The sequence below is a fragment of the Lithobates pipiens genome, unplaced genomic scaffold (genome assembly GCF_037356315.1).
Source record: "Lithobates pipiens isolate NorthernLeopardFrog02 unplaced genomic scaffold, aLitPip1_a1.2 Scaffold_13, whole genome shotgun sequence".
Taxonomy (NCBI): domain Eukaryota; kingdom Metazoa; phylum Chordata; class Amphibia; order Anura; family Ranidae; genus Lithobates; species Lithobates pipiens.
This window is the reverse complement of record NW_027507718.1, coordinates 457,122,097-457,147,662: the sequence shown is the minus strand read 5'-3', so window position 1 is coordinate 457,147,662 and position 25,566 is coordinate 457,122,097. Positions and strand designations below refer to the sequence as shown.

At 42.2% G+C, this 25,566-nt stretch overlaps 1 protein-coding gene across 1 annotated transcript in view; it reads right to left on the bottom strand.

Moving 5' to 3' along the window:
- Window positions 1-25,142, bottom strand: part of NSG1 (neuronal vesicle trafficking associated 1) — a 186,336-nt gene extending 161,194 nt beyond the window's left edge. The window contains exons 1-2 of the mRNA XM_077477793.1: window positions 24,822-25,142; window positions 23,876-24,029 (exon numbers count right to left, since the gene is read on the bottom strand). Of these exons, the coding sequence (XP_077333919.1) occupies window positions 23,876-24,004 (129 nt within the window). The 5' untranslated portion in view covers window positions 24,005-24,029; window positions 24,822-25,142. The remainder of the gene's footprint in view (window positions 1-23,875; window positions 24,030-24,821) is intronic.
- Window positions 25,143-25,566: the final 424 nt, after the last annotated feature.

Below are 25,566 nucleotides of genomic sequence, written 5' to 3'. Positions count from 1 at the left end.
GTAATCTACTTGGAAACTGGACTGTGGGGGTAACCCATTTGGAAACCTTTTTCTTCTTGGCTGCGGAGTCTGGAGGAGGAGGAGCTGCCTGTACCTAGAGGATGGAGGGGCAGGTCCCGGCTGTGCCCATGCTGCAGCCTGCACAGTTTTTTCTGGCTGGCTGATTTCCAGTTGCAACTTTATTTATTATAGGTACTTACTGTATATAGCACTGTCAATTTACACAGCACTTTACATATATTTTACATTCACGCCAGTCCCTGCCATCAAGGAGCTTACAATCTAAGATCCCTAACTTAAATAAATATACTAGGGCCAATTTAGACAGGATCCAATTAACCTTCCAGCAAGTCTTTGAAGTGTGAGATTAAAACCAACGCAGGTACAGGGAGAACATCCAACCTCCAGGCTGGTAATGTAAGGGTTGGGATTCAAACCAATGACCCTAGTACTGCTAGGCAGAAGTGCTAACCACTTAGCAACTGCTCCTGATTAGCTGCTGCTCACCAATGCTCAGGGCAGGTTGAGTTTGTAACTGAGCATCATTTCCTTAGAGTATCAAGGTCATTACCCCGAGCTGTGAGAGGGTCTGGTGCCTGGTAGCCTACAAGATGGAGCAGAATGACAAGGGTGGCTGGGAGCTGCTGATTATAGCAGCCTAGACTAGTGATGGAGAACCTTGACACCCCAGATGTTTTGGAACTACATTTCCCATGATGCTCATGCACTCTGCAGTGTAGTTGAGCATCATGGGAAATGTAGTTCCAAAACATCTGGGGTGCCAAGGTTTGCCATCACTGGCCTCGACCCTAAAGCCCCTAAATCATACCCTTAACATGAATCCACATGTTAAAAACTTCAAATAATGCTTGAAAATAACATCTAAAAAAAAAGAGAAGTCTACAAAAGAAGACACCTCTCTGGTGAGCAGCGAGTCCTCACTTCTCCCTCCAGCACAATCACAACATCTGACATACTTCCCAACAGCTGACGCATTTTCGGCAAATACAGAAAAAACCTGATGATTTTGCCAGAGTTCCAGTATTTTTGCACAGTAGCATCTTCTGTACTGATCTGAAACATCAATCTTATCAGTTTATCTTAACAGGAAAGCAGCCTAGTGACAACCATGGTTCCCTCCATAGATTCAGTGGAGTAAGTAAGCATAGCCATCCCAAGACAGGTGTTTTATTTGCAAGATAACCAGGTGAAAATGAGGGATAAAAAACTGAAATTTGGAAAAAAAAATAAAGCCACTACATTTAAGGACTGATATTCTGCAATATATTACTTTTATTTTATTTTATTTTATTCACAATATAATTTATTTAAGTTTTTAAATTGTACAGTAACAAAAATGTGGCAGCTCCATATAAACATACTTACAGTATATCATTGCTATAATAGATATACAGTGCCTTGAAAAAGTATTCATAGCCCTTGAGATTTTTCACATTTTGTCATGTTACAGCCAAAAACATAAATGTATTTTATAGGGATTTTATGTGATAGACCAACACAAAGTGGCAGGAATATGATAAATGGTTTTCAAAATGTTTTACAAATAAATATCTGCAAAAGTGCATTTGTATTCAGCCCCCTTTACTCTGATACCCCTAACTAAAATCTAGTGGCACTAATTGCCTTCAGAAGTCACCTAGTTACTAAATAGAGTCCACCTGTGTGTAATTTAATCTCAGTATAAATGCAGCTGTTAAAGCTGTGAAGCCCTCAGAGGTTTGTTAGAGAACCTTAGTGGACAAACAGCATCATGAATATCAAGGAACACACCAGACAGGTCAGGGATAAAGTGGTTGAGTTTTAAAGTTTAAAGCAGGGTTAGGTTATAAAAAAATATCCAAAGCTTTACAAATCTCACAGAGCGCTGTTCAATTCATCATCAGACAATGGAAAGAGTATGGCACAACTGCAAACCTATCAAGAAATGAAAAGGGGTGTAGCTATGGGGGCTAAATATGCCCCATCAGTGGCCAATCTCTTCATGAGTAGGTGGGAGAAAGATTTTTGATAAAAATATACCGGAACTGAGATTTTACAAACGTTATATAGATGACATCGTAATAGTTTGGGCAGGATCACGGGAATATTTTTGTTCATTCCTTGAAGGAATGGAGGCTAATTCCTATGGCATTTCCTTCTCAGGAACTTATGATTATGAGGTGGTGAATTTTCTTGATTTGGTCATCTATAAAGACAATGGGACACTGTTAACCCACACCTTTTTCAAAGATGTTGACAGAAATGGATACATCCTGACAGGGAGTTGCCACCATCCAAGATGGTTGTGTGCTATCCCGAAGGGCCAAATATTAAGGGTTAGAAGGAACTGTGATAAAATTGAGAACGATGATGTGCAGGCAGGATCAATTTTCGAAAGATTTCATGAAAGGGGTTTGACCTTAAAGATCTAAAGAAAACTAAAGAACTAGTAAAAGGTATGTATAGAGAATCTCTATTCCAGAAAAAAGGAAAGAAGAAAAGAAACTATGGGGTAGCTTTTCTGACAGACTACACGAGACAGTATAAACAGTTTGAAGGTATACCGTAGTTAGAAAATACTGGCCCTTGCTCCTCAAGGATAGAGATTTGAAACATATTCTGCCAGCTAAACCATTATTCATCTATACCAAACCACCTACGATCCGTTTGAAGCTTGCAAATAATGTAATTAATCCCCCTGGAAAGCAGTTCACCTTTTTGGACCAAATCTGCTTTTTCAGCTGTGGGGGGTGTGTTATGTGTAGAACTTCAAAACATAGGAAAAAGAAGACCACCCATTTTGCCTCTCACTCCCAGGGAAGATTCTACGAGATTAGGAAGTTTATCACCTGTGGGACCACACATGTCACTTATTTGTTGTTCTACCCTTGTGGTCTTCGATATGTGGTAGGACCACAAGAAGCCATTGACACCATTTGAACCCTCCGTGGAACGCATGCCGACCAGCGGCATTTCCTGGTTGTACTGATGCCTGTTTTCACTATTCATGTGTAAGTGACGTCTGAGAAGCATGATTTTATACAATCGTACAGTACTTCACTATTAGCCCTCTTTTTCTTCTCTCCCCATTGTTTGAGCCTGGTTACCTACTCCACAAGACCCAGAATATTTTTTGAGGATTTTACTGCACCCAATCATCCGGCTTAAACTAGATCTGTTTGATCACTGCCTATGATTTCTGGTGAGTGGGTTTACAAAGGGGAGTGTGGCACGCAGCACCAGTCATCTTTTTTGGAGCACATTTGCACTCTATTTGGAGCACTTATCACTTTAATTATTGACCACTTTTGTATAATTTCATCAATTATTTTTCTTATGTTGTAAGCATTATTGTAAAGTTACATCAATTTGGTTTTGTCACTTGATTTATATATTTATCCTGTAGATGCTGTGATATATTTTTGTTTGTTTGTGAAGGGCAGCACAGTGATGTAGTGGTTAGCACTTTCACCTAGCAGCAATAGAGTCGCTGGTTCAAATCTTGACCACAACACTATCTGCCTGGAGTTTGCATGTTCTCCCTGTGCCTGTGTGGGTTTCCTCTGGGTACTCCGGTTTCCTCCCACACTCCAAAGACATGCTGGTAGGTTAATTAGATCCTGTCAAAAAATTGGCCAAATATGTGTATGTTGTATGTGTATGTGTTTGTAAGCGTGTCGGGACCCCATGGGGCAAAGGACTGCGCTAGACCGCAGATGAACACCGGTGGCAAAAGTGCCCTGAGGTGATTCAGTTTGCATAGGTAGCGCTATACAAGTGATTCATTTAAGCATAACACATTGTCTACTCTCACTGATAGGAGGGTATTTTGTATCCCCACTCGCCACAGTCTGGCCCCCCTAAAGTCTAAAGGTTGGTAAACTGTCTCTTTGTTAAGAAAGTGTGTCTATGGTGTTCTTGGATGATTGCATGAAAGTTATACTCAAATCAATATACTAATACTTAGGGCTCATGTTGATAGGCATGGTTTTCCTGTGTTTGACTTGAGTACACCTCAAATGCAGGTCGGTAAAATCCCATTGACTTTAGCAGAAAATAGACATAGCAATTCAGAGACTCCATTTGATCTGCTTTATGTTGTGTTGCCTTTCTTGGATGCAGCATATCTTAAAGCTGGCTATACAATAATGGAACATTCATTCGACTTTCTAATCACTAGTGGGGTCAAATTTATGTTTTTTTGTAGTGATGAAAAGCTTTAAATGAGCAGGATGGAAATCTTTTCTGGAACTAACAAATTTCTAACAGTATACGTATGTGTTTTTTAGCCTGTAAACTCCCTTTGTTCCAAAATCGAATGTTAAAAGCAAATAATATTTGAAACTTTTGAACAACATTTGACAAGCCGTCAAATGTACTTAGAAATTTTGTCACATTTTTGTATGGGTTTTCCTATGAAAATCTATTGATATATAGCCAGCTTAAGGTAAAGCAAGTCAAACACAATCTTTTGTTGTCAAAGGCTGTGTTTTCCATTCAAAAGCATGCATTTGCGTTTGAATAGCAACGAGCCGTTGAAAATACAGACAGATGGTGTTGGGAGTGAGAAAAAGGTAAGAAAAAGGAAAGTTGAGGGTGAAGAATTGTAGCTAAGCTAACAGAATAGAGGAAGCTGTAATTACAGCAAATGGTTTGTTCGTAAGGCACTTTGTTATGCACGTTTGTGGATTTATTCGAAGGGATCATGTTAAAATTTTAACGTTAAATTCCATGTATGCCAATTTCTAAATAGTTACCCGATCGGCATAGAACCCAGAATCTAGTAGAGATCCCTGTAGTAGAGGTGTCTACTACTGTAATTTGCACCTTCCATGGGGATACCACAGGTATGGCACATACATACTTACATTGGTCCAAGCTGGACCAACGTGACTATGTAAAAACTGTCATACCTGGAATTTATCTTTAAAGTGTTTGTTACCCTAAAAAAAAATCCTGTTCCTGTAAAGTATAATAAACTGCATAATGCTTGTGCTGTGTCATTTTCCCTTTTCTAAATTGTAAAAAACCTCATTGATCCTGCCAGTTTCTGTGCCCTCCTATGTTTCCTGACCATGATAATCATGGTTGCTGAGCCCTGACACAGTGGTCCATTTACATGCCTCCATCAGCCCACAGCTCTCTTCTCTTGCCTCTCGCCCTCCCTCTCTCCCTGTCAGCTCCTGTGTGTGAACCGCCCCTCCCCTTCTATCACCGTTCCGAACAGTAGTAAAATTACTGCTCGCAATCACTGCCAGCCCCTCTGCTAGGAAATGTATTGTACAGTGTATGTCGTTTTTTTTTTTATTCTTCTTTTAAATACCTTATTTCATCTCACTGATTTGCAGTCACGTGACCGCCCGGCAAATGTCAGAAGGGGATCTCGGCCCCTCCCTCTGTAGTGCATACATTGGAGGAAGAGACCACACGTGATCAGCTAGGAGAAAAGTTTTTTAGAAGAAGAATTTAAAAAAAGGCATACACTCTATACTACATGTTATCCTTGCATGAGGGGCTGGCAGTGATTGTGAGCACTGCCCTTACAACCCCTTTACATTTGTAATTTGATGCTACATTATGTAGGGAGTCAGTGTTTCAATAAAAAATGTATGTACTATACATCGTGGCTTTGTTTAATAAGTTCCTTTGTAGGACTAATTTGGATTTCCTATGTTTAGATATTAGAGCTCTGGCAAAACACAGAAAAAAAAAATGAAGGAGAGCTTATTTTGTTTTTTTGGATAAGTCCTAGGAGACTGATAGCAGGACCATTTCCAGGGAATTTGGCAATGGTAGCAGTCAGCAGCTTATAAATATGAAATGGGATGCAATTCCACCACATTTGAGTTAAAGTGTATGTAAAGGCAATATCTTTTTCTTTTTGGACAGAGTAGGGAAAGGTTAGACCCTCTACCAGTTCAAATAGTCACTTTGGGGTACAACAAAACTAACACAAAATTGGGCAAATGATACAGAGTATGTATAATTGTTGCCTAAGGAGACAAAAGACAAAGTGCATCATTGTTGCTTAAGGAAACACATTGTGGACCTTCCCTTTAAAATTAACGAACCCCTCATTCACTCAGAAAGAGCTACCAACGAAATAGCCGGGTCAAGAAGGGTAACCTGGGAGGACATATGAAAAGAGCATTAAAAGGAAGCCCAATGCAAGGGATGCAGCTGAGCTCTGTGCACCCCAAACTTTTTTTAAATGTAAAAGAGAGAAAGAAGAGAACAAAGGAACTGAGGAATGGTGTATTTTCTGAAAGCACACCAAGACTATGGGACATAATAGAAGTCTATGGCAAAGTGCAGCTAACCTGCCCCAAGACCGTTGGTACACTGCTCTGGAGCCAAAGCACAGTGGCACAGTCATCCTGCTGTCCTCTTCTCCTGTCACTGTAGACACACCGCAACACAGTCTTATTGGCTCCTGGTGATAGCCATTCAGAAGATTACAGGAGGCTGAATTTAAAAATTCATTTTTTTTATTATTACATATCTGTCTCTTTATTAAATGGTATCTTCATATTTGCTCAAAGTTGAGCTTTAAAGAGGAAGTAAACCATGGTGGGTTTACTTCCTCTTTCATTCCCTGCAAAGACAAAGCATAATGGACTACTATGCATCGCATAGTAGTCCATTATGTGTCACTTACCTGACACAGGAGCCAGCGAAGTCACCGCTGTCCCCTGTAGTCCGGCGCATCCATCTTTTCCATCCATCTTTTCGGTGGGGTCTCGCAGCCCCCGCCGCTGTCATTTGGCGAAGCCGCGATGACGTCACTCCCGCGCATGCGCACGGGAGCCGGCACGCGCGGCATCTTTGTCATTGACGATGCTGCGCTCAGTGGGCCTGCGCACCGCTGTCTATGGCGCATGCGGTGCCTGTCTTCGGGCAAATATCTCCTAAACCGTATAGATATTTCTTGGACCTACAAGTAAGCCTTAATCTAGGCTTCCCTGTAGGTCAAAGTGGTTTGTAAGGGTTTACAACCACTTTAAAAACCTTGTTTATACCGTAGGTATAATGTTATTTGAATGTGTAGAAAGAGGGAAGTTTATTTGCTTACTAGACATGTGCAGAGTAAAATATTTCGTTTCGGAATTTCGTTTTCGCCTGAAAACTTAATTTATTTAGTTACTCCCGAAATTCGTTTTTATTTATTTCGTTTTTCGTTCAAAAATTGCATTCGTCCGAAAATCCACATGAATTACGGTCGAATCTGTCTTGGAAGGCTTATGGTGTCTGTCGAATGTATAAAGAAGATTCGACGGAGCTAACTATATTGCATACTTTAGAACCCTATTAAAGTCTATGGGACTCCAACGTTCACAATCTAAAGTGCTAATTTTAAAGGCTAATTTGCAAGTTACTGTCCTAAAAAGTGTTTGGGGACCCGGGTCCTGCCCCAGGGGACATGTATCAATGCAAAAAAAAGTTTTAAAAACGGCCGTTTTTTCGGGAGCAGTGATTTTAATAATGATTAAAGTGAAACAATAAAAGTGTAATATTCCTTTAAATTTCGTAGGGGGGGGTTGTCTATAGTATGCCTGTGAAGGGGCGCATGTTTCCCGTGCTTAGAATTGTCCCTGCACAAAGTGTCATTTATGCAGGAAAGAAAGTCCTTTAAAATCACTCGCAGCTATAATGAATTGTCGGCTCCGTAATACAGGGAACACTCATTGAAAGTCATTGATAAAAAAATAAATAAATAAATAAATAAATAAAAAAAAAAGCGTGGGGGTCCCCCAAATTCAATTACCAGGCCCTTCAGGTCTGGTATGGATATTAAGGAGAACCCTGCCTCAAATTTAAGAAAAAATTTGACGTGGGGTTCCCCCTAAATATCCATAACCAGACCCTTCAGGCCTGGTATGGATATTAAGGGGAACCCCGCGTCAAATTAAAAAAAAAATTGACGTGGGGTTCCCCCTAAAAATCCATACCAGACCCTTTATCCGAGCACGCAACCTGGCAGGCCGCAGAAAAAGAGGGGGGGACGAGAGAGCGGCCCCCCCTCCCTCCTGAACCGTACCAGGCCACATGCCCTCAACATTGGGAGGATGCTTTGGGGGTCCGTGACCCCTCAAAGCACCTTGTCCCCATGTTGATGAGGACAAGGGCCTCATCCCCACAACCCTGGCCGGTGGTTGTGGAGGTCTGCGGGCGGGGGGCTTATCAGAATCTGGAAGCCCCCTTTAACAAGGGGACCCCCAGATCCCGGCCCCCCCCCTGTTTGAAATGGTAAGGGGGTACAAAAGTACCCCTACCATTTCACAAAGAAAGTGTAAAAAATGTTTAAATAAAACAAACACACTTTTTAAAAATTCCTTTATTAAAAATAAAAAAAAGATTCCAGCGGCGGTAATCCACTCTTGCTATCCAGCGACGGACGGTCAGCTCTCCATCGATGTCTAATGTCATCCAGCGCAGCGCAGCGAATCCTTCGTCCTTCTGTCTCCTCCACGGAGACACTGGAGGCATTCCGGTGGCTTGACGTTTCTTATATACGGAGGGCGGGGCCACCCGTCACCTGACCCCGCCCCCCTTTGACGCAAGGGGAAACCCGGGGTTCCCCGTGACGTATGGGTGACCCCGCCCCCCTCTGATGTAACGGAAACCTGCCTGTGTTACATCAGAGGGGTGCGGGTCACCCATACGTCACAGGGAACCCCGGGTTTCCCCTTGCGTCAGAGGGGGGCGGGGTCAGGTGACGGGTGGCCCCGCCCACCCTATATAAGAAACGTCAAGCCGCCGGAATGCCTGTAGTGTCTCCTCCACGGAGACAGAAGAAGGATGCTGCGCTGCGCTGGATGACATTAGACATCGATGGAGAGCTGACCGTCCGTCGCTGGATAGCAAGAGTGGATTACCGCCGCTGGAATCTTTTTTTTATTTTTAATAAAGGAATTTTTAAAAAGTGTGTTTGTTTTATTTAAACATTTTTTACACTTTCTTTGTGAAATGGTAGGGGTACTTTTATACCCCTTTACCATTTCAAACAGGGGGGGGGCCGGGATCTGGGGGTCCCCTTGTTAAAGGGGGCTTCCAGATTCTGATAAGCCCCCCGCCCGCAGACCTCCACAACCACCGGCCAGGGTTGTGGGGATGAGGCCCTTGTCCTCATCAACATGGGGACAAGGTGCTTTGAGGGGTCACGGACCCCCAAAGCATCCTCCCAATGTTGAGGGCATGTGGCCTGGTACGGTTCAGGAGGGAGGGGGGGCGCTCTCTCGTCCCCCCCTCTTTTCCTGCGGCCTGCCAGGTTGCGTGCTCGGATAAAGGGTCTGGTATGGATTTTTAGGGGGAACCCCATGTCAAATTTTTTTTTAATTTGATGCGGGGTTCCCCTTAATATCCATACCAGACCTGAAGGGTCTGGTTATGGATATTTAGGGGGAACCCCACGTCAAATTTTTTCTTAAATTTGAGGCAGGGTTCCCCTTAATATCCATACCAGACCTGAAGGGCCTGGAAATTGAATTTGGGGGACCCCCACGCTTTTTTTTTAATTAATTTATTTATTTTTTTATCAATGACTTTCAATGAGTGTTCTCTGTATTACGGGAGCCGACAATTCATAATAGCTGCGAGTGATTTTAAAGGACTTTTTTTCCTGCATAAATGACACTTTGTGCAGGGACAATTCTAAGCACGGGAAACATGCGCCCCTTCACAGGCATACTATAGACAACCCCCCCCCCTACGAAATTTAAAGGAATATTACACTTTTATTGTTTCACTTTAATCATTATTAAAATCACTGCTCCCGAAAAAACGGCCGTTTTTAAAACTTTTTTTTGCATTGATACATGTCCCCTGGGGCAGGACCCGGGTCCCCAAACACTTTTTAGGACAGTAACTTGCAGAATCTTTTCTCTCTGTCAAATCTTTTTTCTCTGTCGAATATTTTCTCTATATAATCTTGGACTAATAGAGGTAAGGTTAGGCACATTCGACCACAGGTTCTATAGACAGATTGTTATCGTCAGAGTCATGTCGAATCTCCTATTCTATATCGAACTGTTGTAACAATGAAAACGAAAATAAAGCATTTATTTATGTCGGATCTTTTGTTTTTCGGATTTTGTGCTTTCGTTATCGTTTGTCAAAACGAAAACGAAAATAGCTGAAATTCGGATGAAAATGCATTCGGACGAAAACGAATGCACATGTCTATTGCTTACTACATAGACAAGCTCTGCTTGCTAGCTGCAGCTTACTGATCATTTTACCTCACTGCAAGTCTATCCAACAGGGTCTGTCTGATGGCAAGAATTAAATGTTCTGCAGTGACTGGAAACATCCAAAATGCTTCCTAGTAGTCAGAGACCATGTGACCTAGGCTTAGTCGTCAGGCTACATAAAGGTACTTGTGAGCATCATTTTTTTTTATCCACAGCAAGTAGGAGAATCCTTTATACTCAAAATAATATTGTAATTTGGTAATACTGACATATGCCCTACGATTCATAGGAACAGTGTATTTTCTAAACCAATTATGTTTGTTATAATTTTATATAAGTACAGAAAGGTACACCCAAATGCTTAGCAGAACATAGCGCAAATACACAATTCACAAACAAAACTAATGAACCACCATACCCCCACAAGCTGCACCCTACTTAGGGTATGTACAGTAATTTATGGGGAAAGACCAAGTCAGGAAAAAGGGTATCCTCATTTACAGAATTATCTTCAGACATACACCACCACCCAGAATAACATGGTAGTCAACTTATTGCGACCACAATAGTAGCGAGTAATCTCAACTTAGATCTAAGTGAGGAGAAGGCATTCCATGCATCAGACAAAGCTATTCCAAGGACTGAGAACAAGATACGTACTGTAAACCCCCCAATGAGAAAGAGAGCATTCAGGACAAATATAAACCTAAGGACCCCACAGCATTGGTGGAATAAGAAGACAACCATGGCTTCCAAACTTTATGAAACTTTTTAGGACACCCTCTGCTTAGATAGGTCACTTTGTAATACAGTATAATTTTATTCACTAAAGTCTTCCAATGGGTCACCGCAGGAACTGCAGATGGCTTCCGGTGTAGTACAATAGCCTTACGGGTAGTGGTGTATATAGGTTTTGTACTGCCCTAGACCATCAAGGCCACACCTGTTCTTGTTTACGACCTGCCTCATCAGTGCCTATCAGTGCAGCCTATTAGTGTCCATCAGTGCAACATATCAGTGCAGCTTATCAGTGCCACCTCATGGCCATTAGTGCAGCCTCATCAGTGCCCATCAGTGCAGCCTCATTAGTGGCCATTAGTGCAGTTTATCAGTACCCATCACTGCCGCCTCATCAGTGGCCATCAGTGCCGTCTATTAGTGCCGCCTATTCCCATCCGTGCAGCCTATCAGTGCCCATCAGTGAAGCATATCAGTGCCACCTCATCAGTGCCCATCAGTACCGCCTCATCAGTGGTCATCCGTGCAGCCTCATCAGTGTCCATCAGTGTAGCCCATCAGTGCAGCCCCATCAATGCAGCTTATCCGTGGCCATCAGTGCAGCCTTATTAGTGTTTACCAGTGCAGCTTTATTAGTGCCCATTAGTGCAGCCTTAGTTATGTCCCTGGATTAGTAAGATTACTCCTATCTTGTAAAATATTTGGACTTTGCTTGGTGTTTGCTGCCACTGATTGTAATCATAGGATTATTTCACTTATTTGTATAATGACTAAGAAGTTCCTAGTCATCATACAAATAAGTGATATAATCAGTAGCAGCAAACTGAAGTCCAATTATCTTACAAGATAGGCGTAATCTTACTACTCCAGTGACATATTGTGATAGCATATATTTGCCATCATATACAATTAAAAGTCTTAACTGTATATGATACAATTCAAAGTCCTCTCTCTAGGACAAGGATAAAATTAAATGCTATTATGGAAATCATGCCTGCCATACATGGGGGCTTCCCTCCTCTCTTTTCTGCGCTTGTGACACAGAATCTGGGCCATATGTAACTTCCTCCCAAGGATTCCACAGAGGAGGGTAGGCAGAGCTGCAGTGCCACGCTTAGTATTGGTGGCCGTTAGACCCGTTATTAAGTGTGGCCACTGGTATATTTCAACGTCCTCACCCGGCCTCTGTTATCATAATGGCAAGCAGCAGTGGGGCCGCTTTATTGGGGCACTGGACCCTGCCCCTCCCCCAACCCAGTTCACCCCACAAGACTGGCGCTAGAGCAAAAGTGTAGCGCAAGCCGGTGGTGACTCTTTTCATATGGGAGGTGGGAAAAGGCTGTTTTTTTGTGCATGAGTGGCTTTTTTGCCACCCTAGGCCTGAGCTTTGTCAGCCTAGGCCAAGATACAGCGCTGCTTACTTGTGTAAAATTGAAGGATGCTGAGCAGTGTCCACAAGGCTCTGGTAGGGGCCACTTCCTCCACCAAGCCCAATAAACACACCAAGGTTGGCAAGGGGAGTAATACTGACAGGACAGCACTAATGCATTTGACACCCCCACATAGAACCCTTGGATCCCTGAGCAGGACCACAAGATAACGCCAAATTCAACAGGGTGTGTAGAAGCAACACCAGCACTTTGCTAAAACTGAGGGGTAAAGAGCAGATAATTTAGGCAGGGTGAAATAAATTATATGTAGAAATTTGAAAAAAATAAGTCTGTCCCTGGCCAAGACTAAATGAGTAAAGGGGTAGTCCCACATATACCTCCCAGTCCACCCCTGAAGATCAGGGTCATTAATAGCCCACTTAGCCCGACACTGAATAACCGAGGGAGGACAGGTAGGAAACAGTTCTTTATATATTGCAGATAACGGTTTCCTTAGGGAATCTTTATATAACAGATTCTCAATCAGGAAGGATCGAGTCACTGTTCGAGGAGCACCAAATTGAGAGATAAAGGCACGCCACTGCCGAAGGTATTTAAAAAAAGAAAAGACCACTTTATAAGGACTGTTGCTAAATGCCACAAAAGAATGGCCTCCAAAATGAACGTAAAACCAATTGGACTAAGCAACAACTATACATTATATCATATGCTTTACAACGCTGGAATTTACCGTAGTGTTGCCATTTTCCAAACGCTCATATCTAAGGGAAAATATAAATATTTCTATGTCCTGGTGTAAGGACACACAAAACTAACATGGTATAAGGAAACATAAACCTAACTTTGTATAAGGACACACATAAACTAATCTGGTGTAAGGACACACAAAACCTTAACCTGGTTTAAGGACAGACAACTAACTTGGTGTAAGGACACACAAAACTAACTTGGTTTAAGGATGCAAAAAAATAAAGGTGGTGTAAGGACACACAAAACTAACCTGGCGTAAGGACATACAAAACTAACTTGGCATAAGGATGCAAAAAAAATAAAAAATGAACCTAGTGTAAGTACACACAAAACTAACTTGGCATAAGGATGCAAAAATAAATGCACCTAGTGTAAGTACACACAAAACTAACTTGGTGTAAGGATGCAAAAAAATGTACCTGGTGTAAGGACATAAAAAACTAACTTTGTATAAGGAAACACAAAACTAACCTGGTGTAAGGAAGCATAAACCTAACTTGGTGTAAGGACACGCAAACCAATCTGGTAGAAGGAAACACAAAACTAACTTGGCATAAGGATGTAAAAAAAAAAAAATGAACCTAGTGTAAGGACACATAAAACTAACTTGGCATAAGGATGCAAAACATTAATCTGGTGTAAGTACACACAAAACTAACTAAAAAAATAAATAAACCTGGTGTAAGGACACACGAAACGAATAGAATTAAGGATGCAAAAAAATTTTACCTTGTGTAACGACACACAAAGCCTGGTGTAAGGAAACATAAACCTAACTTGGTGTAAGGACACACATAACCTAATCTGGTGTAAGTGCACACAAAACTAACTTTTATGGATGCAAAAACAAAAACCTGGTATAAGGACACACAAAACGAACTTGATTTAAAGATGCAAAAAACTGTGCTGAGCAAATTTGAAGAATTTGCTGAAAGGTGTACACTATATGGCCAGCTTAAGGCTTTCAACTGTTAAAACCCATCTCCAGGCCAAACCTTTTACATTTTAAATAGCCAGGAAGGGCTAGAGCCTCTGTCATGTATTTATTACCACCTATGTCTCTGTTGGGGAGATTTCCCCTTACTTCATGTCATAATAGGGACGTGAACAAGAAAAAGCAGCTTTGTAATAAAGTGAGGGCATGTTAGAAGTTCTAAGTAATAGTCTATTATTGTTTTATAAGAAAGTAATATGGCCCTAGGTGCTACCTCAAGGAGATATTATATGAGCTAGAACAGTATTTTGGGGGGGCCTCCAAATATCTCTCTGCTGCACGAGGTCAGAGACCCACCTACACAGAGGTAAGACCACAATATCTTCTCAAGTACTAAGATCGCACTACCTTATATTTTATCGGACTAAATGTCCAATGAGGCTATCAGAATTGTATGCAGTATTCCCCTATATTGAGTACGTATACAACTAACACTTAAAATAAACAAAATAGGCACCCTGTTCTCTATGTAAAACCTATTGATATAAATCAATACTGGGTGTTGGGATGAATTAGACCAATGAGATGTAGTACACAGATATAAATATAAAAAATAGAAAAAAACTCTATATAAGTCAAAACTATAAATAAAAATGTAAAGCCCTCAATCACAGTGTTTCTATAAAGTTCATTTAGTGCACAATATGTATCTTCATGTGCAAGCGAGAGGAAACATCATTAATACATCCATGTGGTAATAAAGTCCAGATAATGTGCAAAATAAATGTGCAACAAAAAAATGTGCAAGAAGCAAACACATACAGTTCTCCAAGTTTCATAAAGTGCAATGTGCTAAAAAGTGCAGCACCAACTGTTTTTATATCCCAAATTAGCTGCTAAAAAATCTATGAAAAAAGTATATGTAAGGAGAATATGTAAAAAATAAAAGTAATAATCAAGGTAGATATAGAGTGCACAGTCAATGTGTAACAAATCTCCAGAATTAAAAGGTAATTATGAATCAAGTTAGGTGACTTTAGTGCTCAATCAGAAAGGTCCAGTGACTTCCGTGCTCGCCCCCTCTGGTCCCCACTCACCAGATCTTTATCCCCCTAAGGGGTTATGTGCATATAATTCCTCAGTCTCCAACTGATTTTCACTCAATTCATCCACCTTCTTTCACTGCTTTGTGTCTTGGATGGTCCCCTTTAGAAAGGTTTATGGCAGACAGATGGATCCCTCCTCCTGCTCTCTGTATTCGGCTGCTATTTTTTTTTAATAGTCTATTATTGCTTGCTTTCCTGGTAACAACTGCATCCCCTAGTTCTTCTACAGGTGTCACAGGAACGGGCTTTGAGAAAAATTGCCCCACTGGGGTCACAGACAAATGAAGACTTGACAGAGATTTTACATCTACCTGTACTCTATTTATATCTAAAATCTGGAACCAGTATGTATTCAGTAAAGTAAGGACCTCTGACCTGAATGCTTGTTCAGTGTCATTGGCTCACAATCAAAGGAAGAGGATAACAGCCCAATAACTGGCATATTCTGTGATTTTTCATGACAGGTCCTCTTAAAACATCCTGATAAAAGAGGGCTGTGAAGGAAAGGTTAGTAGAGATGAGATATCGGGACTTTCATCTCCATTATACGAGGTGTCCTTACTGTCCTAACCTTTCATATGGCAGCAATACCTTATCACTGTGTATTATAAATGACACAGGAGCTCTATAAGCCATCTATTCTAGCAGTGCCATCAATGTTCTCCCAGCTCCTGGGGACTATTTGGGATTGATTTTGACCCACCTTTACCTTTGCATTGCGGAACCCCTGGCTGTATGTAGTTCCAGCATTATACTGTTCATGTGAGGGCAGGGTACATGGTGGCTTGGATGAAACTCTCATTTTAGATGACTTTATCTGTACTATATGAAAGAACAGACTCCTAATCTTTCTGCTCCCAGGTGTAAGCATGTTGAATGACAGAAAATGCTAAAAGCTCTACCACAAGTATATTGAAAATGATAGCAATATTGGTAATGTGTCCATAAAAATGCTGTAATGACCATAAATATTTTTGCAGCTATTTGTTAAAAATATTGATGATAATAATAATGATTTTGAAAATGGCACCTCTGGCAACCTAACTTCAGCTCGGTCTCTCTTTTTTTGTGTGTTGTATTGAACTACATTAGGTTATTATTGTTCTGTAGAATGCTGACATCTAGTGGTGGTTTAGAGCCACTAAAACCTGTTTACTTGTGTGATTGGTATCTCCATCTGTCCTCCCCTCCAGTTTAGGCCACTTTCACAAATAGCATCTGAAAAGCGCTCTGAAAAAGCTGCTCCTGTCTCTCCAATGTGAAAGCCCCAAGGGTTTTAACACTGGAGCGGTGTGCTGGCAGGGCACTAAAAAAAATCCTGCTAGCAGCATCTTTGGAACAGTGTATATACCGCTCCTCCACCACTCCTGCCCATTGAAATCAATAGGCAGCGTGGCTATACTGCTGGCAAAGTACTGCTGCAGCAGCACTTTGTGGGTGGTTTTAACCCTTTCACAGCTGGTTTTAACCCTTTCTCAGCCGCTAGCAGGGGTAAAAGTGCCCCGCTAGTGGCCAAATATCGCCACAAAATTGACGGTAAAATGACACAAAAATAGCAGCGCTTTACCGCCGACACACCCACCACCCCAGTGTGAAAGGGGCCTTAACGCTATTTAGTAGAGATGGGCTCAGGCATGTTCGGTATCCTAGGCCCAACCCACCTGCCCGATCCCACCAGGAAGCAGACACTGCACACCGCTAATCACAGGCAGTGAGGCCATTGCCAGTCTGTAGCTGCACAGGTCAGGAAATGTCTCAATGCCTGTGATTAGCGATGTGCACTGTCGGCTCCTTGGTGGGATCGGGCAGGTGGGTTGGGTTTAGGATCCTGAAGATGCCTGAGCCCATTCCTACTATTTAGTTTAGCCCTAGGAAGAACCTCCCTGTTTCTTCCATGTTTCCTCAGTCAGTGTTAGTACATGGTAGAGATAGGGCTTAGGAAAGTCATTAATGTTGATTTACTTAAACTGGAGAGTGCAAAATCTGATACAACTGTACAAGGTAGCCAATCCACTTCTAACTTCAGCTTGTTTGAAAAAGCTGATAGTAGATCAACCCCACTATAAACTTTCCTAAACTGCAATTAGCTAAGTAAAATTGTGTTGGATTCAGCTTCTGAGTCTTGAATTGCTAAGGTGATTGTAAAGGCTAAAAGTTTTTTTTTTTTACCTTAAAGCGGGAGTAAACACGCTGACTTTTTTTTTTTTACACCTGGAAGGGAAAAGGCATAATGAGCTAGTATGCACCGCATACTAGCCCATTATGAAATACTTACCTTAGAATGAAGTGCCAGCATCTCACTCGGTCCACGCCGAGGGAGCTGACATGTTCCCTCGGAGTGTCTTCTGGATATCGTGGCTTCGGCGATGTGAGTGGCCGCAGCCATGATGCATGCGCGTGGCCGTTTTCTGCCAGACTTTCAGCCAAGAATCCTCTGTACGGTTTAGGAGATATTCTTTTTACCTACAGGTAAGCCTTATTATAGGCGTACCTGTAGGTTAAAGTCAAAAGTTGAACTATATAACCGCATTCTGCATTCTCTGCATTAAGGTAAAAAAAAATCCACGGTCAGCCCCCCCCCCCCACCCAAATACTTCCCTCTCTGGATGTATTGACTCCTCTCATGTTTTGGGGGGAGGAGGCACTGGCTCTCACATTGTGTGTGTGACAGGGATCATGTGTAAGGGTATTTATACTGGCTGAATGATCATTTGCTGCTCGGCTCTGATGAAGAAGGACATACCTTTGAAAAGTGTTAGCCTGCAGGGACCCTGGTGAGGCTCCCCTATGCTTGAGTCATTGGCCTCTCTGGAAGTTACATAGTCAGTTTGGTAAAAAAAAAAAAAATACACAATCTAGTTCAACCAATAATAAGGGGAAAACCCCCAAAAACATTTTTACAATCGTATAACCACAGTTGCTCCAGAGCCATGATCCAATTAGCTCCAGCATGGGAAAACAATTCCTTCCCGATCCCCCGAGAGGCAATCGGATGTTCCCTGGATAAACTTTACCTAGAAATGTCAGTATCCAGTTATATTATGTACATTTATGGAATAACCTCAGGCCTTTTTTTAAAGCAATCTACTGAGCAGGCCAGAACAACCTCTTGAGGGAGTCGATTCCACATTTTCACAGCTTTTACTGTGAGGAAACCTTTCTGTATTTGGAGATTATATCTCCTTTCCTCCAGAAGTAAAGATTACAACCTTGTCTTCTGTGATAACCTCAAAGTGAATAACTCAACACCAAGATCACTATATGGACCATTTATATATTTATACATGTTGATCATATCCCCCCTAATCTTCTCTTCTCAAGAGTGAATAAATTCAGTTCCTCTAATCTTTCCTCATAGCTGAGCTCCTCCATTCCCCTTATCAGTTTGGTTGCTCTTCTCTGCACTTTCTCCAGTTCCCCGATATCCTTTTTGTGAACCGGTGTGAAGTGTATAGCCACAGAGAGTGGCCTAATGAGCACTGTGAGTAGTTCTTTTTAATCTTACTTTTAATAATATTGTGGGTTAATGCACTGGACCAGTGCACCCTATTTCTTTTATACATTTTTTCCTCCCAAATACTTACCTGAGCCTGATTTCGCCCTAGCGCTGTGCCAGAAAGTAGCAGCGATGACCTCTCTCTCTCGTCACAGGACATAGACGCAGGAGCCATTGTCAATCAAATCCTATGAGGATGGAGCAGGGGGTGGGGCCAAGCTATGCTGTGTGTGTCAATAGGCTCAGATGGCCCAGCTCAGGATCAAGCCTGCACAAGTGCCCACATAGCAAGAGAAGAGGAGGAGCCTGGAGCGCTGGCGTAGGGACCCCAGAAGAGGAGGATCAGGAACCATTACTCAGAGCAGGTAAGTATAATGATTGAAGTAAAGAGGAAGGGTGCTTTGCTGTTTTAAGGTAGCTATGTACATCACCCTGTTGACCCCACTTTCCAGCCATGATCTGTCTGCATTACATAGAGAAGCACAGAGAACTAGAAGTGACATCACTGGGTCTAAAATAAGGTATGCAATGAAAGCAAAACAATTTGATAAAAAAATGTTATAATCAAGTTGATGAATAGAAAGCAACCATTGACCAGCTTTAGGTTTAGATTCACATCTACGCGGCTGCGCTTGATGCGTTTTCAGGCATGTTTCTCAGTACATTTTGCATTTTTAAACCAGCGCTTTTTTATGTGTTTTTGCATGCAGTTTTCATGCATTTTACGTTTTATGTTTTATGGAAGGGACTGGGAAGCTGGCCGCTGCATCCTTAGCATCCTATAAGTCATCAGCTGTCAGCGGGGTTCCCTGCTGAAAGCTGAATGTAAAAAAAAGAATCATTTGTCGGCAATAAAATTTGCGTAAAAAATATGGTGCGCGGTTCCCCCCCCCCCCCCAGGTCCATACCAGGCACTTCAGGTCTAGTATGGATTCACAGGGGACCCCCACAACGCCAAAATGAAAAAAAAAATGGCATGCCCCCCCCCAAAATCCACACCTGGCCCTTATCCCAGCATGCCGCCTGGCAGGTCAGGTAAGGGACGGGACGAGCGAGTGCCCTCCCCCTCCTGAACCATACCAAGCCGCATGCCCTCAACATGGGGGGGGGTGGGTGCCCTTGTCCTCGTGTTGATGAGGACAAGGGCCTCCTCCCGACAACACTGGCCGGGGGTTGTTGGGGGTCTGTGGGCAGGGGGCTTATCGGAATCTGGAAGCCCCCCTTTAAGAAGGGGGCCCCCAGATTACAGCCCGCCCCTCCCATGTGAATACGTTTCGGGTACATCGCACCCCTACCCATTCACCTAAACGTGAACATAGGGTTACTGTGCAAAGTTTGCTAAAAGCTAAAGCTACAACCAATGCTCCAAATAAACAACTGTAATCATTAGGACAGGTGTAGAAAGTCAAGTGCATGGTGCTGCAATTTTCCGTTTTGATGGGTGCAACATTTTAGCTGGAAACAGTAATCTGGAGATACTTTGCATTGCACTCTGCAATACAGCCAAGTGGAAGCACTACTTGTAAGGTTCAATGAACTTGATAAACTGCAGACTGGTTCTGTTTCCTATACAAAGGCCACTAAAAATTCACCACACTCATTCTTACACCTTGCAGACTCATTTTACATGCTAAAATAAACAATGCAATGCATGAAGCCTAAACCCTCATAAATGAGATCCGGGAAAGCATCCCATTTCTCTACAGCATGGATGGATAACTGGGAAAAATATTTGCTGCAAACAAACCTGGTAAAGAATAGTAAATTATCCATATATATCTCTGGGACTGCTGAAGTCATCTCAGCCCAGCCAAAGCAGCTTATGGTGGATGTGGGATAAGGTGAAAATTGCTTCTTCAGTATATTGTCCTCAATCCCTAAAGAACAGAACAGCCTTTTCCATTGACTTCCAGCAGTAGTTGAGCTGTACATTGAAATGCACAAGCTGTGATGAATGCACTGGGTGACATCAGCAAGGTTATAAATAAGTGAGCAAGCCCTGCCAGGACTGCATTTCAACTGCAATACCCCATATTATATATTAATACTATCATAGCTGCAGAAGGCATACTGTATATGACAGTAGGCAATACATGGAATGGATTCTCCTTGTATTGGAATATATGCCATGTATGAGAACAGAAAAGCACTGGAGAAACAATGTATATGTGCATTGGTCTTTGGTCTCCTTGGACTTTATCTAAAAACATGGAACAAACAGCAACCAATCACAAATAAGCTTTTAGACCAACTATACCAAAATCCTAAAAGCTCATTTTCCCTTTCTATTTATAGTAACTGCAAGGAAACTTACACTCAAACCCAAAATTCGGTTATGGGTATAGCCTGCTGTGCTTCTTGTATCTCTTGGGGTCGCCATCCATGAGATCTCTCTTTTGTACTTCCCGGTGCTGTTTTTGCCAACTTGGGAGTTTTGGGGGTTCCCTCCCAATTTTGCATGTTCCCACACCCCCTATTATATTCTTCATAGGATAAAATATGAATGTATTATTGATAATTTATATGGTGCTTTTCTCTGTGGGGAGTTAATGGGCTTTATCTGCTGTTGGGGCAGATAGTGTGACAGCCATCTTGGGCGTGCGCAATAGAATATTATATTGCACCACTTATAGAAAGGAGTCTTCAATCCAAGAGCACCATGGAGGAAGCTTATACACGCATAAGCAGAACATGCAAACTCCATGCAGATAGTGTTCCCACCGTGACACAAACCAAGGACCACAGTGTTGGAAGTTAGATGAACTGACTACTAGTATATAGAACTTCCAGCATGGAAAATGGGGCCACCTCACCCCAGCCATGGTAGATAAGGAGACCCAGGAAGAGCAGAAATCTCATAAATACAGTCCTCTAGAGACGCAAGAACGCATTAGTGGGTTTAACTTCCCACTAGTTACCAATAACTGAAATATCAGTTTAGAGTGGACTGACCCTTCAAATATCAGCAAAGTCATTTGCTTCTATCAGAGGAGACTTTTTAAAAGAAAAAATGTGGCAACTCTAATCAAAGTTATAGGATAACACAATGTAGACAAAAATGGCATAAAGTTACCAATTAGCAACCAATTAGAAATCAGCTTGTATTGATCTACCAGCCCTATGCTTCTAAACAATTCCTTAGTGGTTGCCATGGCTGCACATTACTGCATATTCACCAGGGGCTAGCATTTAAAATAAGAAATGTCCATTGCCCATGGCAAACTGTTAAAATCCAACTTTCCTCATAGTGTGGAGGATTGGACTGGGGCTTTATTGTCTGTAGGTAAATGTGCCAGATTCACATCTGTTCATTAGTGTAGCACACAGTAAAATGCACATTACTGCAATGTGAGGTAATTCATGATACAGAGTACTGGCCTTTGCAGTGCCATTCATTCTGAATAGCACCCCAAGGCACCTAGCTAGCTAATGTGGGTGTTTTAGTTGTGACCTCATCTGTGCGTTGTGTGTGCTGCATTGAAAAAAAGCTGCTGGTGTGTTATAACCTGTGCTGTGGGCATGGGCAGCCTATTCACAATGACTCACTGGTCAAGGCGTGAAAAAAGGCATGCAAACGTAGGGGTAATAAAGGCACATGGTTGAATCACCCCTTAAAGCCCAACTCTGGGCACCATTAAAAAAATTCCCTTGTGGTAAACCCTCTGCACTACAAGGGTTAATGCTTCTTAGTTGTAGAGGTTGAAGAATAAGCTAGAATAATTACCTTATCCCCCTCTCTAACAGGCGTCCTCCATCTGTGCTACCAGTCCCCCAAAGCCTCCTCGCTAAGCTGATCCTGACTATAGGTGCACTGTGATGTCATCAACTACAATGCAGGACCAATCATCCTGAATTGTACATAAAGATGGTGAGGGACCACCCACAGCCTAGAGTGTCATGTAAAAGTGTGGCGTGGAGCGCCAAAGCCTACCAGAGCAAAGAGTAGGGTAAGTAATACAAAACTTTCCTCTACCCCATAGACTTATCCCTTGCAGTTCAGGTAGGGGGGCACAGCAAGGGTAGGTTTTGTGTAATCCCCAGAGTTGGGCTTTACATTGAATCCTTACTTTGCCCTTTGTGGGCAAAAAACAGGTTCACTTCATAGCTCATCCTCTCCACAACTGATACGTACCTTCCCCATGATCTCCCCCACTTCCCCACATTCATCTACCAAAGCGTGGAAAAAGTGTCAATGTAAGCCTGGTCAGAGCTTACATAGAGCTAAGGACCCTCCCACCAACATGTGACAATATTCAGGTCTGGTGATTGGACATTTGAACTCCCATCATTACATCATGGGAATAAGAAAAGAGATCACATGCTTCCCCATACCTGGAAGTAGTAGTTGGCTCTGATGGTCAGACAGGATAACGGGAGAGCACCAACAAGACATGGGTACAGGGTCGCTCTAGCTTATTTTTGAAAATATATGCAAATTAGACCTTTTTTTTAATATAAAAAAAAAATATATAAAAATATAGACAGATTTGAGAGGATACCCTTTACTGCTCAGCAGGTCTAAGTGTTGGGGAATTGTTTTTTGTATGTTTTTACACTGTCTTTGTGAATTACACCACCTATTGTGCGCCTCCCTAGCACTCTATAAATTGAATGTGCAGCTGCCAATTTCTCTTTTGGCTATAAATAAAATCTCCTGATTTAAAAAAAATATATTTTTCATACAAATTCCATGTAAAAACACAGCGGCTGGTTGATACAGTGGGCCTAATAACAATATTGTGCTGGTAAACACCTTCTGTGATGCAGCAATATATGCCAGGCCTCTCTCAGTCATAATTAATGCTAAAACAGGCGAGACAAAACAATGAACCTTCTCATAACGACCTGTTCAATGGTTGTAGACTACAGATTTTTAGACTACATGGGATATTTTAATTGTTAGTGAGCATGGGTTTAAAGTGTAACCCTTTCACGCAGCTGAAAACTTGGGGTTAAATCGAATGCTTAGAAGTGATAAAAATGTACCATGTACAATGTACCTGAGCCCTGACAGTTCACTGAGCCATTATTTATGAATGTTTTATTGTACTCTAAAAAAAAATGTATTAGCTTGATTATATAAGTAATTTATTTTGTGACATGTGAATTTTATTTAAATTTATACCAATTCAATTTAAATTGCGTTTTCCCATGCTCTGCCCTATAGGTTAATGACTAAGAATGCACTGACTTTAAAATAGCTTGCATTTTCAAATAATTCAGCTGGCAGTGCCAACCTCTGTGTCTTTCGACCCAGCCTTTCTACATACCTTGTCTGGAGGTGGGAACTGCAGCTGATTGACGTCTAGAGGGGTCATCAGGGGGATGGTATCAAATCCATCTTCACACAAAGGGGGTTTTGCGCCCTTCTCGCTGAAATTGTTGCCCAGTTTCACCATCCTGCCGGACTAATGCTTAGTGCCCCTGTAAAGCAAAAACCACAAGATCATCCAAAGCTGTGAGATACAGCACCTCCTTTGCCTGCCACCGGGGATGTGTACAATGAATTACAGTAATGAGAAGCCTCCAGATGCTAAACAAAAGGAGTAGCACTCGCATCAGAGGGGAGGGGGTTCTGATCACACATATTCCAGCATTATATGAAAACTGGCATCCCTGCATCCTATCTCCTCAAAACTCAGCTCTCCAGATCTCCTTCCTAAACTCTATCCATACCTATATAAAATCAATGTACGGATCCCAGGACCAGGCAGTTCTCCGAAATTCTTCCCAATCTCTAGAGTGTGGATGGGGAAACCAAGGTACCTCATTCATGGAAATGATGGTTGATCTCCCCATCTGCATGGCGATGTTCTGATCTCCTTTTAGAACACAATACATGTCCAGCATGAATCAAACAAAGTCCCAAGCTCAACCTAATTCTCTTCTAGGGACAACAATATCGGGAAGCAGGAATACTAATTTCTTCAGAATATCTCAATCCAGGTACCCAGGACACAGAAGCCCAACCAGCAGTTTTAATGAACCCCAAAGTTCTTGAATGCAAAAGGGGGGGCGTATGTTCTTTGAAGGACATAACTGTACTAGATGCATATCCTCACGATGCAGATTTTAATAATTCAAAGGATTTTTATCAGAAAGACAAATTGGAACTGATAGATCGCACCAGGGAGGACGTATATCCTATTGATTAAATGCTAAGCACCACTTGCTCACATCACTAGTACCAAAATAATAAAGGGATGCTTTGCTTACCAAGGGGATGAGTCCAGATACCTGCGCTGATCCAAACAGTCACCTTCCTCTTCTTTTCCAACGGGGTGGAGGATAGCTAGGGGGGGTGTTGGGGGCTTTTGGAGTCCTCTTTCTATGGATGGATTATTGACTTCCTTTGTGTGAGGTCTGCACAGAAGTAGATGAATCCTCAGTCTGACGCAGCTCAGAGCACAGGGGATGCTAAGCAGGAGACAGGAGGTGCAGGGCTTGACACTTTATGATAGCTGAATTTGCATGGACCCATGGGTCTGCAGCTTGGAGGCTGCTACTGCTGCTGCTGCTGCTGCTGAATCCAACACAAAGAAACCCCCTGGAGGCCACCATCAACTCCTCCCCTCACGTCCCTCCCTGGTTGGTATCTGGTGCAAAACCATCCAGCCATCTCCTACTTCCCCAGCTCTGTCCCCAGGTTGTGCCATTGTGGAAGTCACGTTTAACCCTTTCTGTTGATTTATGTGTTTTATTAACTTACGAATCTAAGAAAATGATTTCATTCACATCAGTCCCAGGAGCTTACAATTTAATGTCTTGCATCCCCCCCCCCCCCCAATGGCTCATGCACACGGCCACCTAAAAGCAGCGTTTTTGATCAGTACTGCGTTTTATTGTTTTATTTTACAGATCTGAGCGCAGATCTTTTGTTCCTGATGGACTCATGCACATTGTGCATAAAGACCAGTGAAGTTGCACTGCGTTCAGATCCATACAATCAAAATAGAAAGAT